Source organism: Balaenoptera physalus (assembly GCF_965194825.1).
Source record: "Balaenoptera physalus genome assembly, chromosome: 5".
Taxonomy (NCBI): Eukaryota; Metazoa; Chordata; class Mammalia; order Artiodactyla; family Balaenopteridae; genus Balaenoptera; species Balaenoptera physalus.
The window spans coordinates 55750720-55764982 of NC_138884.1; the positions used below are offsets into that span (position 1 = coordinate 55750720).

Consider the following 14263-nt stretch of genomic DNA (forward strand, 5'->3'; position numbering starts at 1 on the left):
TGTAATATAATTTGAAATATTAGCTAACGGCAGCTGAACATGTGAATTCATAAATAAACATAAATAGTGAAGGATTAGTCATCAAAAAACAGTTGGAAGACAACTGCTCACCTCCCCAAAATATCTTATTTAAAAGCATAGGATCTGAGTGTTGCTGAGGTTGATGATGACTATATTTTATATATCTGAAAATTATACAAATTCTATTGAAAGGAAGAATTACAGTACAATACCATATCTGGGCTCAAGTTAGAAAACTTAGTCTAAGATTCCCTATTATCTCAGAGTAAATCTTTTCACCCTTTTGACTAATAGCCTTACCTGAAAAAAAGCAAGTCTCAAAGCCTAATCAACTCTAGTCTAGCTAAGGGATAGGGACAATAAAGGCAGAATTCTGATAAGTCATACTGTACAAACGTGCCTATCTTCAAACAAAAAGGATCAAAATATGTGTGTTGATAAAGATGTTGATACAAAATAAGAAAATCTCCCTCTTAGCAGTTGGGGAGGCTTGACAGTAACAAGTGTTTACAAGGAAGTGGAAAAACTAGAACCCTCCTAACACTGCTGGTGTGAACAGAAAATGGTTCAACTGCTGTGGAATTAATGGTTCCTTAAAAAGTTAAATGTGGAATTACCATATGACCCAGCAATTCCACTCTTAGATACATACCCAAAAGAACTGAAAATAAACAATACATATGTACACATATTCATAGCAACACTACTCACAATAGCCAAAAGGTAGAAATAGTCCAAATGTCTATCCATGTTTTTTTTAAAAAGTCCATCAATAGATGAACACATAAACACATTTTGATACATATATAGTATATATAATAGAATATTATTCACTCATAAAAAGGAATGAAGTGCTGATAAGTGCTACAATGTGGATGAACCTTAAAAATATGGTAAGTGAAAGAAGCCAGACACAAAAGGTCATATACTGCTTGATTCCATGTATATGAAATATCCAGAATAGGTAAATCCATCAAGACATAACATAGACGGGTGGTTGCCAGGGCCTGGAACAAGAGTGGAATGAGGAGCAACTGCTTCATGGGCAGGGGTTTCCTTTTGGAGTGATGAAAAGGTTTTAAAACAAGGTAGAGGCGGTCTGTGCACAATACTGTGAATGTACTAAAAACCACTGAATTGTTCATTTTAAAATGTGAATTATAAAATGTGTAGTATGTGAATTTCACCTCAATAAAACAAAAATGTTAAATATATATATTAGCACTTGATAAACAGTGGATGAGGAGGAGGAAGAGGAAAATAATAAAAAAGAGGAAGAGAGGAGGAGAAGGAGAAACAGGGGAGAACAAGAATAAGAAACCATCCAGAGCACTGACAATAAGCAACTCTAGAAAAAAAGGAAAGTTTTATTCTGTAATTTTCTCAAAATGTTTAATCTAGTTAACTGAGTAACTGAAATTTTCTTTAATGGTGTATTAAAATATTTTTCACTTTTCCTAATATTAAAGAAGAATTTTTTCCTTGCTGAAGCATACCTTACCAATAATACAGAGTTCACACACACACACAAATCAACTTTACAGCATGATTCTAAAAATGAAAAGCAAAACTAACTGTTGTCTGTGAATACTAACACATATAGTGAATGTATTAAATACCCAAGGGAATGGTAAGCACCAAATTCAGGATAGGGGTTTCCTTTTGGATGAGGATAACAGTATAAGGATAATGTTAGCGACGAATACACAGAAGGCTTCAACTGTATCTGTAAGCCTTTAATTCTTAAGTTGGGTAGGGGGTAAACTGGTGTTCACTAATTTTCTAAATTCTTCTCTTCTCAAAATATTCCATAATTTAAATTTATTTTAAAAAGGAAAAAAGAAAGCAGAGAAGCTTGCCTGTTGAACTACAATAGGGAAGGGAGGAAAGGTAGGAGTTCTTTGTATTTAGCCCTAAGTATGGCTATAAAGAGTACACTTCAAAGGTTATCTAGATGTGCCCAAGCCAATAAGCAGCTTGCCTAAAGGCTGGTTAATGTTATGTGAAAAACTGAAAGAAAATACACCAAATTTTTCAAATGGAATTACTCTTTCACTTACCATAATTGTAATTTCCCTTTTACAAATGTTGAGGTCTGTCGCGTTATTGACATACATTCGCTTCAATGCATAGCGGAGTCCACCATGAGTCCGCACCAGGAAAACTGTGGAGAATCCACCTAGAAGAACAAGAATCAATTAAATAAGAAGAGTTTGAAGCTCCTGCCAAAATCATGTAACGGCACTGAGGAGCTTAATCTCACAGGGAAATAAACTGATTGTACACAAGACAAAAATAAGAACAGTAAACAACTAACACATTGTACTAAATTAACAGCCAAAACATTGGCTTCCTATGCCAATCATGAAGTAGCACACACAGGATAACATGCTTCTCAAGTTAAAATATACAAATATCATTTGAGTGGGAATATTTCTTATATAGGATGTGGAAAATGTTACAACTTAACTATATCACTATAGTTTCGCAAATACTAGTGATTGCCTACCCATCAGCCTCTCCGTCTCAGTGATGACAAAACACTGATGTGATTTAATATGAGACATCAACAGCATCAGATGGGTGGGTCCCTTTTAAAGTTCCAGAGGTTGAACCAACACTGTTCTAAGGCAATAATGGGAATCTCGTTTCCTCTTGTCAGCAACTGATTTAGGATTGAATATGTAACCAATTTTGGCTATATGGGACATAAGGGAAAGTATGCTGAGGGTTGCAGGAAAGATTTTCCAACCAGAAAAAAACAAAACAAAACAAAAAAAGGATTTCCATGACGAGGCTCTGCTCTTCCTTCCAGCTTTTGGATTTTGTTCTATAAGAATATAATCTTTAGACCTATGGCAACCATATGTGGTCATGATGGAAAAAAGAATCAGAGAGAAAATGACCCAGAACACTGAATTACTTCAGCTACTGAATTACACAAGCCTTCCAGACCTCTCATGTAAGATTATAAATGTCCTCATTATTTATGCCACAGTCTGTTAACTGTACCCGAGAAAGCATCATATCTGAAACACATAGCCAGGTATTCTAAAGGACAATTACTTCTGTCACATATAAACAAAGATTTCCACCTTAAGTTTTTAAAACTCATTTTGGCATAGGATATTTTGTAGCCTAATTATAATTTTAAAACAAAAAAAAATTACCAATAGCCTCATTCACCAGAGGGAAGACAGCAGAAGCAAGAAGAACAGAAGCAAGAAGAACTACAGAAGCAAGAAGACAGCAGAAACAAGAAGAACTACAATCCTGCAGCCTGTGGAACAAAAACCACCATCACAAAGAGACAGACGAGACGAGAAGGCAGAGGGCTATGTACCACATGAAGGAACAAGATAAAACCCCAGAAAAACAACTAAATGAAGTGGACATAGGCAACCTTCCAAAAAAAGAATTCAGAATAATGATAGTGAAGATGATCCAGGACCTCAGAAAAACAATGGAGGCAAAGGTCGAAAAGATGCAAGAAATGTTTCACAAAGATCTAGAAGAATTAAAGAACAAACAAACAGAGATGAACAATACAATAATTGAAATGAAAAATACACTAGAAGGAATCAATAGCAGAATAACTGAGGCAGTAGAACGGATAAGTGACCTGGAAGACAGAATGTGGAATTCACTGCTGTGGAACAGAATAAAGAAAAAAGAATGAAAAGAAATGAAGACAGCCTAAGAGACCTCTGGAACAACATTAAACGCAACAACATTCACATTACAGGGACCCCAGAAGCAGAAGAGAGAGAGAAAGGACCTGAGAAAATATTTGAAGAGATTATAGTTGAAAACTTCCCTAACATGGGAAAGGAAATAGCTACCCAAGTCCAGGAAGCACAGAGAGTCCCATACAGGATAAACCCAAGGAGAAACACACTGAGACACACAGTAAACAAACTGGCAAAAATTAAAGACAAAGAAAAATTATTGAAAGCAGCAAGGGAAAAACGACAAATAACATACAAGGGAACTCCCATAAGGTTAACAGCTGATTTCTCAAGGAAACTCCCATAAGTTTAACAGCTGATTTCTCAGCAGAAACTCTACAAGCCAGAAGGGAGTGGCATGATATACTTAAAGTGATGAAAGGGAAGAACCTACAACCAAGATTACTCTACCCAGCAAGGATCTCATTCAGATTCGATGGAGAAATCAAAAGCTTTACAGACAAGCAAAAGCTAAGAGAATTCAGCACCACCAAATGAGCTCTACAACAAATGCTAAAGGAACTTCTCTAAGTGCGAAACACAAGAGAAGAAAAGGACCTACAAAAACAAACCCAAAGCAATTAAGAAAACGGTAATAAGAACATACATATCAATAATTACCTTAAACATGAATGGATTAAATGCTACAACCAAAAGGCACAGGCTTGCTGAATGGATACAAAAACAAGACCCATATATATGCTGTCTACAAGAGACCCACTTCAGACCTAAGGACACATACAGACTGAAAGTGAGGGGATGGAAAAAGACATTCCATGCAAATGGAAATCAAAAGAAAGCTGGAGTAGCAATTCTCACATCAGACAAAATAGACTTTAAAATAAAGACTATTATAAGAAATAAAGAAGGACACTACATAATGATCAACGGATCAATCCAAGAAGAAGATACAACAATTGTAAATATTTATGCACCCAACATAGGAGCACCTCAATACACAAGGCAACTGCTAACACCTATAAAAGAGGAAATCGACAGTAACACAATAATAGTGGGGGCCTTTAACACCTCACTTACACCAATGGACAGATCATCCAAACAGAAAATTAATAAGGAAACACAAGCTTTAAATGACCCAACAGACCAGACAAATTTAATTGATATTTATAAGACATTCCATCCAAAAACAGCAGATTACACTTTCTTCTCAAGTGCGCACAGAATGTTCTCTAGGATAGATCATGTCTTGGGTCACAAATCAAGCCTCAGAAAACTTAAGAAAACTGAAATCATATCAAGCATCTTTTCTGATCACAACACTATGAGATTAGAAATCAATTACAGGGAAAAGAACATAAAAAACACAAACACATGGAGGCTAAACAATATGTTACTAAATAACCAAGAGATCACTGAAAAAATCAAAGAGGAAACCAAAAAATACCTAGAGACAAATGACAATGAAAACACGATGATCCAAAACCTATGGGATGCAGCAAAAGTAGTTCTAAGAGGGAAGTTTATAGCTATACAAGCTTACCTCAAGAAACAAGAAAAATCTCAAATAAACAATATAACCTTACACCTAAAGAAACTAGAGAAAGAAGAACAAACAAAACACAAAGTTAGCAGAAGGGAAGAAATCATAAAGATCAGAGCAGAAATAAATGAAATAGAAACAAAGAAAACGACAGCAAAGAAAACTAAAAGCTGGTTCTTTGAGAAGATAAACAAAATTGATAAACCATTAGCCAGACTCATCAAGTAAAAGAGGGAGAGGACTCAAATCAATAAAATTAGAAATAAAAACGGAGAAGTTACAACAGACACTGCAGAAATACAAAGCATCCTAAGAGACTACGACAAGCAACTCTATGCCAATAAAATGGACAACCTGGAAGAAATGGACAAATTCTTAGAAAGGTATAACCTTCCAAGACTGAACCAAGAAGAAATAGAAAATATGAACAGACCAATCACAAGTAATGAAATTGAAACTGGGATTAAAAATCTTCCAACAAACAAAAGCCCAGGATTAGATGGCTTCACAGGTGAATTCTATCAAACTAGAGAAGAGCTAACACCCATCCTTCTCAAACTCTTCCAAAAAACTGCAGAGGAAAGAACACTCCCAAACTCATTCTATGAGGCCACCATCACCCTGATACCAAAACCAGGCAAAATTCCTACAAAAAAAAAAAAATTACAGACCAATATCACTGATGAATATAGATGCAAAAATACTGAACAAAATACTAGCAAACAGAATCCAACAACACATTAAAAGGATCATACACCATGATCTAGTGGGATTTATCCCAGGGATGACACGGATTTTTCAATATATGCAAATCAATCAATGTGATACACCATATTAACAAATTGAAGAATAAGAACCATATGATCATCTCAATAGCTGCAGAAAAAGCTTTGACAAAATTCAACACCCATTTATGATAAAAAACTCTCCAGAAAGTGGGCATAGAGGGAACCTACCTCAACATAATAAAGACCATATACGACAAGCCCACAGCAAACATCATTCTCAATGGTGAAAAACTGAAAGCATTTCCTCTAAGATCAGGAACAAGACAAGGATGTCCACTCTTGCCACTATTATTCAACATAGTTTTGAAGTCCTAGCCACGGCAATCAGAGAAAAAAAAGAAATAAAAGGAATACAAATTGGAAAAGAAAAAGTAAAACTGTCACTGTTTGCAGATGGCATGATACTATACATAGAGAGTCCTAAAGATGCCACCAGAAAACTACTAGAGTTAATCAATGAATTTTGTAAGGTTGCAGGATACAAAATTAATGCACAGAAATCTCTGGCACTCCTATACACTAATGATGAAAAATCTGAATGAGAAATTAAGGAAACTCTCCCATTTACCACTGCAACAAAAAGAATAAAATACCTAGGAATAAACCTACCTAGGGAGACAAAAAGACCTGTATGCAGAAAACTATAAGACACCGATGAGAGAAATTAAAGATGATACCAACAGAGAGATATACCATGTTCTCGGATTGGAAGAATCAATATTGTGAAAATGACTATACTACCCAAAGCAATTTACAAATTCAATGCAATCCTTATCAAATTACCAATGGCATTTTTTACAGAACTAGAACAAAAAATCTTGAAATTTGTATGCAAAGCAGTCTTGAGGGAAAACAACGGAGCTGGAGGAATCAGACTCCCTGACTTCAGACTATACTACAAAGCTACAGTAATCAAGACAATATGGTACTGGCACAAAAACAGAAACATAGATCAATGGAACAAGATAGAAAGCCCAGAGATAAACCCATGCACCTATGGTCAACTAATCTATGACAAAGGAGGCAAGGAGATACAATGGAGAAAAGACAGTCTCTTCAATAAGTGGTGCTGGGAAAACTGGACAGCTACATGTAAAAGAATGAAATTAGAACACTCCCTAACACCATACACAAAATTAAACTCAAAATGGATTAAAGACCTAAGTGTAAGACCAGACACTATAAAACTCTTAGAGGAAAACATAGGAAGAACACTCTTTGACATAAATCACAGCAAGATCTTTTTTGATCCACCTCCTAGAGTAATGGAAGTAAAAACAAAAATAAACAAATGGGACCTAGTGAAACTTCAAAGCTTTTGCACAGCAAAGGAAACCATAAACAAGACAAAAAGACAACCCTCAGAATGGGAGAAAATATTTGCAAACGAATCAAAGGACAAAGGATTAATCTCCAAAATATATAAACAGCTCATGCAGCTCAATATTATAAAAACAAACAACCCAATCCAAAAATGGGCAGAAGACCTAAATAGACATTTCTCCAAAGAAGACATACAGATGGCCAAGAAGCACATGAAAAGCTGCTCAACATCACTAATTATTAGAGAAATGCAAATCAAAACTACAATGAGGTAACACCTCACACCAGTTAGAATGGGCATCATCAGAAAATCTACAAACAACAAATGCTGGAGAGGGTGTGGAGAAAAGGGAACCCTCTTGCACTGTTGGTGGGAATGTAAATTGATACAGCCACTATGGAGAACAGTATGGAGGTTCCTTAAAAAACTAAAAATAGAACTACCATATGACCCAGCAATCCCACTACTGGGCATATACCCTGAGAAAACTATAATTCAAAAAGACACATGCACCCCAATATTCACTGCAGCACTATTTACCATGGCCAGGTCATGGAAGCAACCTAAATGCCCATCGACAGAAGAACGGATAAATAAGATGTGGTACACATATACAATGGAATATTACTCAGCCATTAAAAGGAACGAAACTGGGTCATTTGTAGAGACGTGGATGGATCTAGAGACTGTCATACGGAGTGAAGTAAGTCAGAAAGAGAAAAACAAATATCGTATATTAACACATATATGTGGAACCTAGAAAAATGGTACAGATGAACCAGTTTGCAGGGCAGAAATTGAGACACAGATGTAGAGAACAAACGTATGGACACCAAGGGGGGAAAGCGGCGGGGGTGGGGATGGTGGTGTGATGAACTGGGAGATTGGGATTGACTTGTATACACTGATGTGTATAAAATGGATGACTAATACGAACCCGCTGTATAAAAAAATAAATAAAATTCAAAAATTCCAAAAAAAAAAAAAAAAAAAGAAAATCCTAAAGACTCCACATACACACGCGCACCCACCCACCCACAGACACACAAAACTGTTAGAAGTAATAAATTCAGTGAAGTTTCAAGATCAAATTTTTTTAAAAATGTCACTTTTATCAATTTGTCAGTCCTTCTAACACCGGAAACTCAGCAATGATAAGGCACTAGCACTCCAGTTCAGTGCAAAATGCTCAAAGGAAAAGTAAACTATTGGGGATAAACAACAGGGGAAAAGAGCTCCTAGGATGACAGTGCAGAGTCAGCACGGATTCACTCCGGAGTCTCCACATCCTCTAACTGCACGTATAAGAAACTGTACAACTCCCACCTCATAGATTTGGATTTCCATGTATATAATGTAGGGGAAATCAAATCAAACACCTCACAAGGCAGTTACCAGGAGAGAAAAAGATGATGTTTGGGAAAGGTACTTTAAGTAAAAGCTCTAACAATTCAGGGCATTTCTTTAAAAGATGCTCATTTAACATTAATTTCATATGCAAACATTAACGAATTAGTAGCATTAATAAAGTGCTACTTAAGCTGCTCAAATTTTATTTGATTAAAAAATTAAAGTCAATGCTAAAACTTAGAATATATCTAGATACAGAAGTAGTATGGGTACAGGTCAAGATAAATCATTTATATAGCATTTGTTTTGAGATATTTTAGAGATTCCCCTAGAGCAATGATTCCCAAGCACAACTATGCATCAGAATTGCCTGGTGAGCTGGTGTGTATGTGTTTATCTTGAATAGTTTCCAGGTTCTGACAAGTCTGAATCAGAAGGTCTCAAGTCAGGCCAAATACATACATTTTGCTAAACCACCCCTTACTCATTATTCTACTTCCGTATATGTTCTTATGAATATATAATAATATAAACTGATTATTAACTGGGGCGGCAGTGGGAGTCCCCCAGATGGTTCTGATGCACAACCTAGTTAAGTACACACTGAACCACAGTAAAAAAATTCCTGAAGGAACCATGGATTCTGTCCATCAGCGGTCCCCAACCTTTTTGGCACCAGGGACTGGTTTCGTGGAAGACAACCTTTCCATGGACTGCGGGGGCGGGGGAGGATGGTTCAGGCGGTAATGTGAGCGATGGGGAGAGATGGGAAGCTTCGTTCCCGCACCCGCCGCTCACCTCCTGCTGTGCAGCCCAGTTCCTAACAGGCCTCGGACTGGTAGCAGTCTGCAGCCCGGGCGCTGGGGACCCCTGCTTTATATCCATTCTCAACCGTACATATAACGAAGTAAATTTATCCCTATGAATTAGGAAAATTAGGGGGAAAATGTTAACTAAGTTTTGTTCATAAAAACCCTGTTCCTAAAAATTAAAGTTTGATAATTTCATCAATCCTATATCAGACATAGATCTGGCAAAACGTTAAGTTTTCTACATAGAGAGATGATGTGTTCATCAACTATGATTTACACCTAAACATGATAAACACTGTACTGGTCTTCAGCAGTGCCTGCTCTGAGAATGAAATGGAATAATTTGTTTATATTTCTCCAAATACTATATTTTCCAAAATTTTCTGATTAAGCATTAGTTAGCTAATATTATTTCTGTTTGAAGAATGCATTTAGTGGGAGGTAACTAGTTGAGACATTATAGTAATCCAAGAGAGGACCATTATCTGCTTGCCACCAATCCATATCCACCAAATTCTCCAACACACATTCTTCACAGAAGGCTTTCAGGACCAACCCAATTCATGCTCCTCACTCCCTCAGGCACCTCTATGTAGAGTTTTGACTATATTATCACATACTTCAATTTTTAACTCATTTTATACATAAATCAAAAGAATTTATGGTAGTAACCACAAATTCCACTTATATATTTCTATGTCCAATTCAACATATTGTTCAATTCAAGCCCAGTTCCAGGCACGGTTGCTAAATTAAAGCTAAATTTATACTTCCAAATATTGGATTACAAGAATACTATAAAATATTCCAAATGTTCTCAAAATCCCATGAAAATAAAATAATTAATGACGGATATTGGTCTTTGTTATGTTGAAGAGGTGATTACTGGTGATGTCTCTAGATAGCTTCAGGTTGGAGGCTGGTCCCAGAAAAACCAACTACCGTGTATGATTAGAGGGTTGAAACTTTGAATTCAAACTTTTTCCTATCCCACCTCCCAATCTCTGAGAAGAAAAGAGTCGTTAGAGATTGAGTTCAATCACATGACCAATGATTTAATCAACCATACCTATGTTAAGCTACTTCAATAAAAACTACAAGTAACAAGGTATAGAGAGCTTCATGGTTGGTGAACATACTAACATACTGGGAGAGTGGTGCATCCTGACTCCATGGGAACAAAAGCTCCTGCACTAGAGACACTTCTAGACCTCATCCTATGTACCTGTTCATCTGGGTTTTTCATTTGTATCCTTTATAATAAAATAGTAGTCATAACTATAGCACTTCCCTAAGTTCTGTGAGTAGTTCTACCAAATTATCAAACCTGAAGAGGGTGTCATGGGAACACCCAAATTTGCAGTCAACCCAGTCCATCAGAAGTGCTGGTGGTTCCCTGTCATCTGAAACGGGGGCAATCTTCTAGGACTGGTCCCACTTGTGGGGTCTGCACCTACTCTGGGTACTGTCAGAACTGAACTGAACTGACAGACATCCAGTTGCTGTCAAAAAATTGTTGTTGGAATGCAACCACTTATCTAGTAGTTGTACTTAAGGATGTATTTTATCTTCTACTTAGGAAGATGAGAAGTATGTCATCAAACAACAATTAAGAAACATTTAATGTAACCATAATTCAAAATGGATTTGTAGTGGTCCAAAAGGTCACTACAAATTGGGTCCTTAATAAATATTTGTTCATACAATTAGGCTTCCTAATTGTATGCACAGCACCTCTTTAAAATTCTCACAGCTTTCTGTTCCATACCATATAGCATATTTGATCCTGTTTATCAATCTGTCTCTTCCACTAGTTGTTAAGCAATTTGATGAGGGTCTCACACAATAGTAAGTGAAAAATAAGTAATCAATGTGTTTAGAACATAACTGTTAAGTCACTTTTGAATTAACCAAACTGCTCTGAGAAAAGAAAAAAAAAAGGTACTTTTTTTTAACAAGGTTTGCCTTGTTAAACCTAACATACACTAATTTCTTTGACATAACCTGACTACAAGCAAAAAAGTTTCCCAATCACTACAAGAAATCAATTTCATCAGATATAATTTGCATTCTGAATGTCCCTCAGTTCCTAATCAGTATTTTCTTTCCAAAGAACTGAAAAGCCAACTTGGAAAAAGTTACATAAAATTAGATACCATTAAATGTTTCCTGTAACTGAGGTTCTCAACCCGTTTTCTTGCCCAACATGAAGGACTCTACTCACTCCCCAAAATGATAGAGACTGTTAGTGGAACTGGGAGAAAACTCCCAAAGTTGAGAAATATGACATTAAGAAACTGATTCAGCAAGGATCATCACTGTATGACAAAATCCTAGATGAAAGGTTTATGAGAAATAGGATAGTCACATGGTGTCAAAGTATCAAAAGGAAAAACATTCCTTTTCATGGGAGAAATTTGGGGGTCACTAATTTGGCATTAATATCGACATTATATGCTTCCTGATGTGATGGAATATGAAGTAATTAAACAGCATCACCTGTGAAGTACCTTTGTTAAAAACTTTTAACCTAATAAAACTTATGGCTTATATTGCAGTTTACAGAAAACAGGGGCTAGGAGAATATGGAAAATGATAACACAAAGAAACAGACAAAGTCTGAGAGATTAACTCTGGCTAGCTTTCTTGTACAGTGTTCCATATGTGGAGTACAAAAATGAGGGGAGCAGGACTACATTACAATCAAATGTAATACATAATCCTTGATTAATTACTAGTTTTGAAAAAAACTGTAAAACATGATTTTTGTTGATAAACTATTTGAAAGTAAGTGGTCCCTTTGGGACAATGACAAGTCTTGGCACATCCACAACCACTGAGAGGTATTAAAAATGTAATAGGCTGCTTGGGCAAGCACAGATGTTTAAGAGACAACCAAAAGCTGAGGCAGGGCTGAATGACAAGATTCATCTCTTACACGGGGTCACTCCTTCAAAACTGTGAGAAGTGGTTGTTTCACCTACTGTATGGAAACCAACACAGAGAGTCAAGCAAAATGAAGAAACAGAGGAATATGTTTCAAATGAAAGAACAAGATAAAACCTCAGAAAAAAAATAAAAATCCCTAATGAATGAGAGATAAGTAATTTACCTAATAAAGAGTAATGATCATAAAGATGCTCACCAAACTGAGAATAGATGAACAGTGAGAACTTCAACAAAGAGATAAAAAATATTAAAAAATAACAACTAGAAGTCACAGAGCTGAAGAATAAATAACTGAACTAAAAAATACACTAGAGGGGTTCAAGAGCAGACTGGATGAAGTAGAAGAATCAGTCAACTCAAAGACAAGGCAGTGGAACTCAACCAATCAGAGCAGCAGAAAGAAAAAAGAATGAAAATGAGTGGAGATAGCTTAAGAGGCTTATGGGACAACATCAAATGGAGTAACACTCACAATATAAGGGTCCCAGAAGGAGGAGAGAGAGAGAAAGAAGCAGAAATCTTATTTAAAGAAATAATGGCTGAAAGTTTCCTTAACCTGAGGAAGGAAAGAGACATCCAGTTCCAGCAAGCCCAGAGTTCCAAATAAGAGGAACCCAAAGAGATCCACATCAAGACACATTCTAATTAAAATGTCAAAAGATAAAGACAAGGAAACAACATTAAAAGCATCAAGATAAAAACAACTTGTTACATACAAGGGAACCCCCATAAGCCTATAAGCAGATTTTTCAGGAGAAACTCTGCAGGCCAGAGGGAGTGGCATGATATATTCAAAGTGCTTAAAGAAAAAAACTTCTAACCAAGACTACTCTACCTGGAAAAGTTATCACTCAGAAGTGAAGGAGAGATAAAGAGTTTTCCAGACAAGCAAAAGCTAAAGGTGTTTATTACAACTAAACAGGTCTTACAAGAAATTTGTTAAAGGGACTTCTTTAAGCTGAAAAGAAAGGGTACTAATAGTAACAAGAACACATATGAATGAACAAATCTCACTGGAAAGATAAACACAAAGTAACGGTAGGGGATTAATCATTTATAAAACAGTATGAAGGTTCAAAGACAAAAGTAGTAAAAATAACTATGATTACAATAATTAGTTAAGAGATACACAAGATAAAAAGAGGTAAACTGTGATATCAATAATATAAAGTGTAAACGGGAGGGAGTAATAATGTTGAGCTTTACAATGGGATCAAACTTATTAAGTAGTTTTCAACTTAAAATAGACTATTATAGATACAAGTTGTTATATGTAAAACTCACGGTAACCACAAAGCAAAAACCTATATAGGCATACCTCAGAGATATTGTAGGTTCAGTTCCAGACCACTGCAATAAAGCATATTGCAATAAAGCTAGTCACACAAATTTTTTGGCTTCCCATTATATAAAAAGTTATGTTTACACTAAACTGTAGTCTATTAATGGTGCAATAGCATTATGTCTTTAAAAATGTGCATACCTTAATTAAAAAATACTTTATTGCAAAAATATGCTATCATCTGAACCTTCAGAGAGTCTTCGTAATAACAGCAAAGATCACTGATCACGAATCACCAAGAAAAATATAATAATGATGAAAAAGTTTAAAATACTGCAAGAATTACCAAGATGTGACACAGAGACACAAAGTGAGCAAATGCTGTTGGAAAAATGGTGTTGATAGACTTGCTCAATGCAGAGTTGCCACAAACCTTTCATTTGTAAAAAATGCAATATCTGTGAAGTGCAATAAAGGGAAGTGCAATAAAACAAAGCACAATAAAACA

General features: G+C 35.9%; 1 protein-coding gene across 2 annotated transcripts in view; it reads right to left on the reverse strand.

The window, feature by feature from the left end:
• The window catches only part of BMP2K (BMP2 inducible kinase), a 125488-nt gene that overhangs the window by 66153 nt on the left and 45072 nt on the right, over window positions 1–14263 (reverse strand). For both annotated transcript variants that reach the window (XM_082463741.1, XM_082463740.1), the window contains exon 2: window positions 2082–2200. In XM_082463741.1, coding sequence (XP_082319867.1) covers window positions 2082–2200 — 119 coding nt within the window. The remainder of the gene's footprint in view (window positions 1–2081; window positions 2201–14263) is intronic.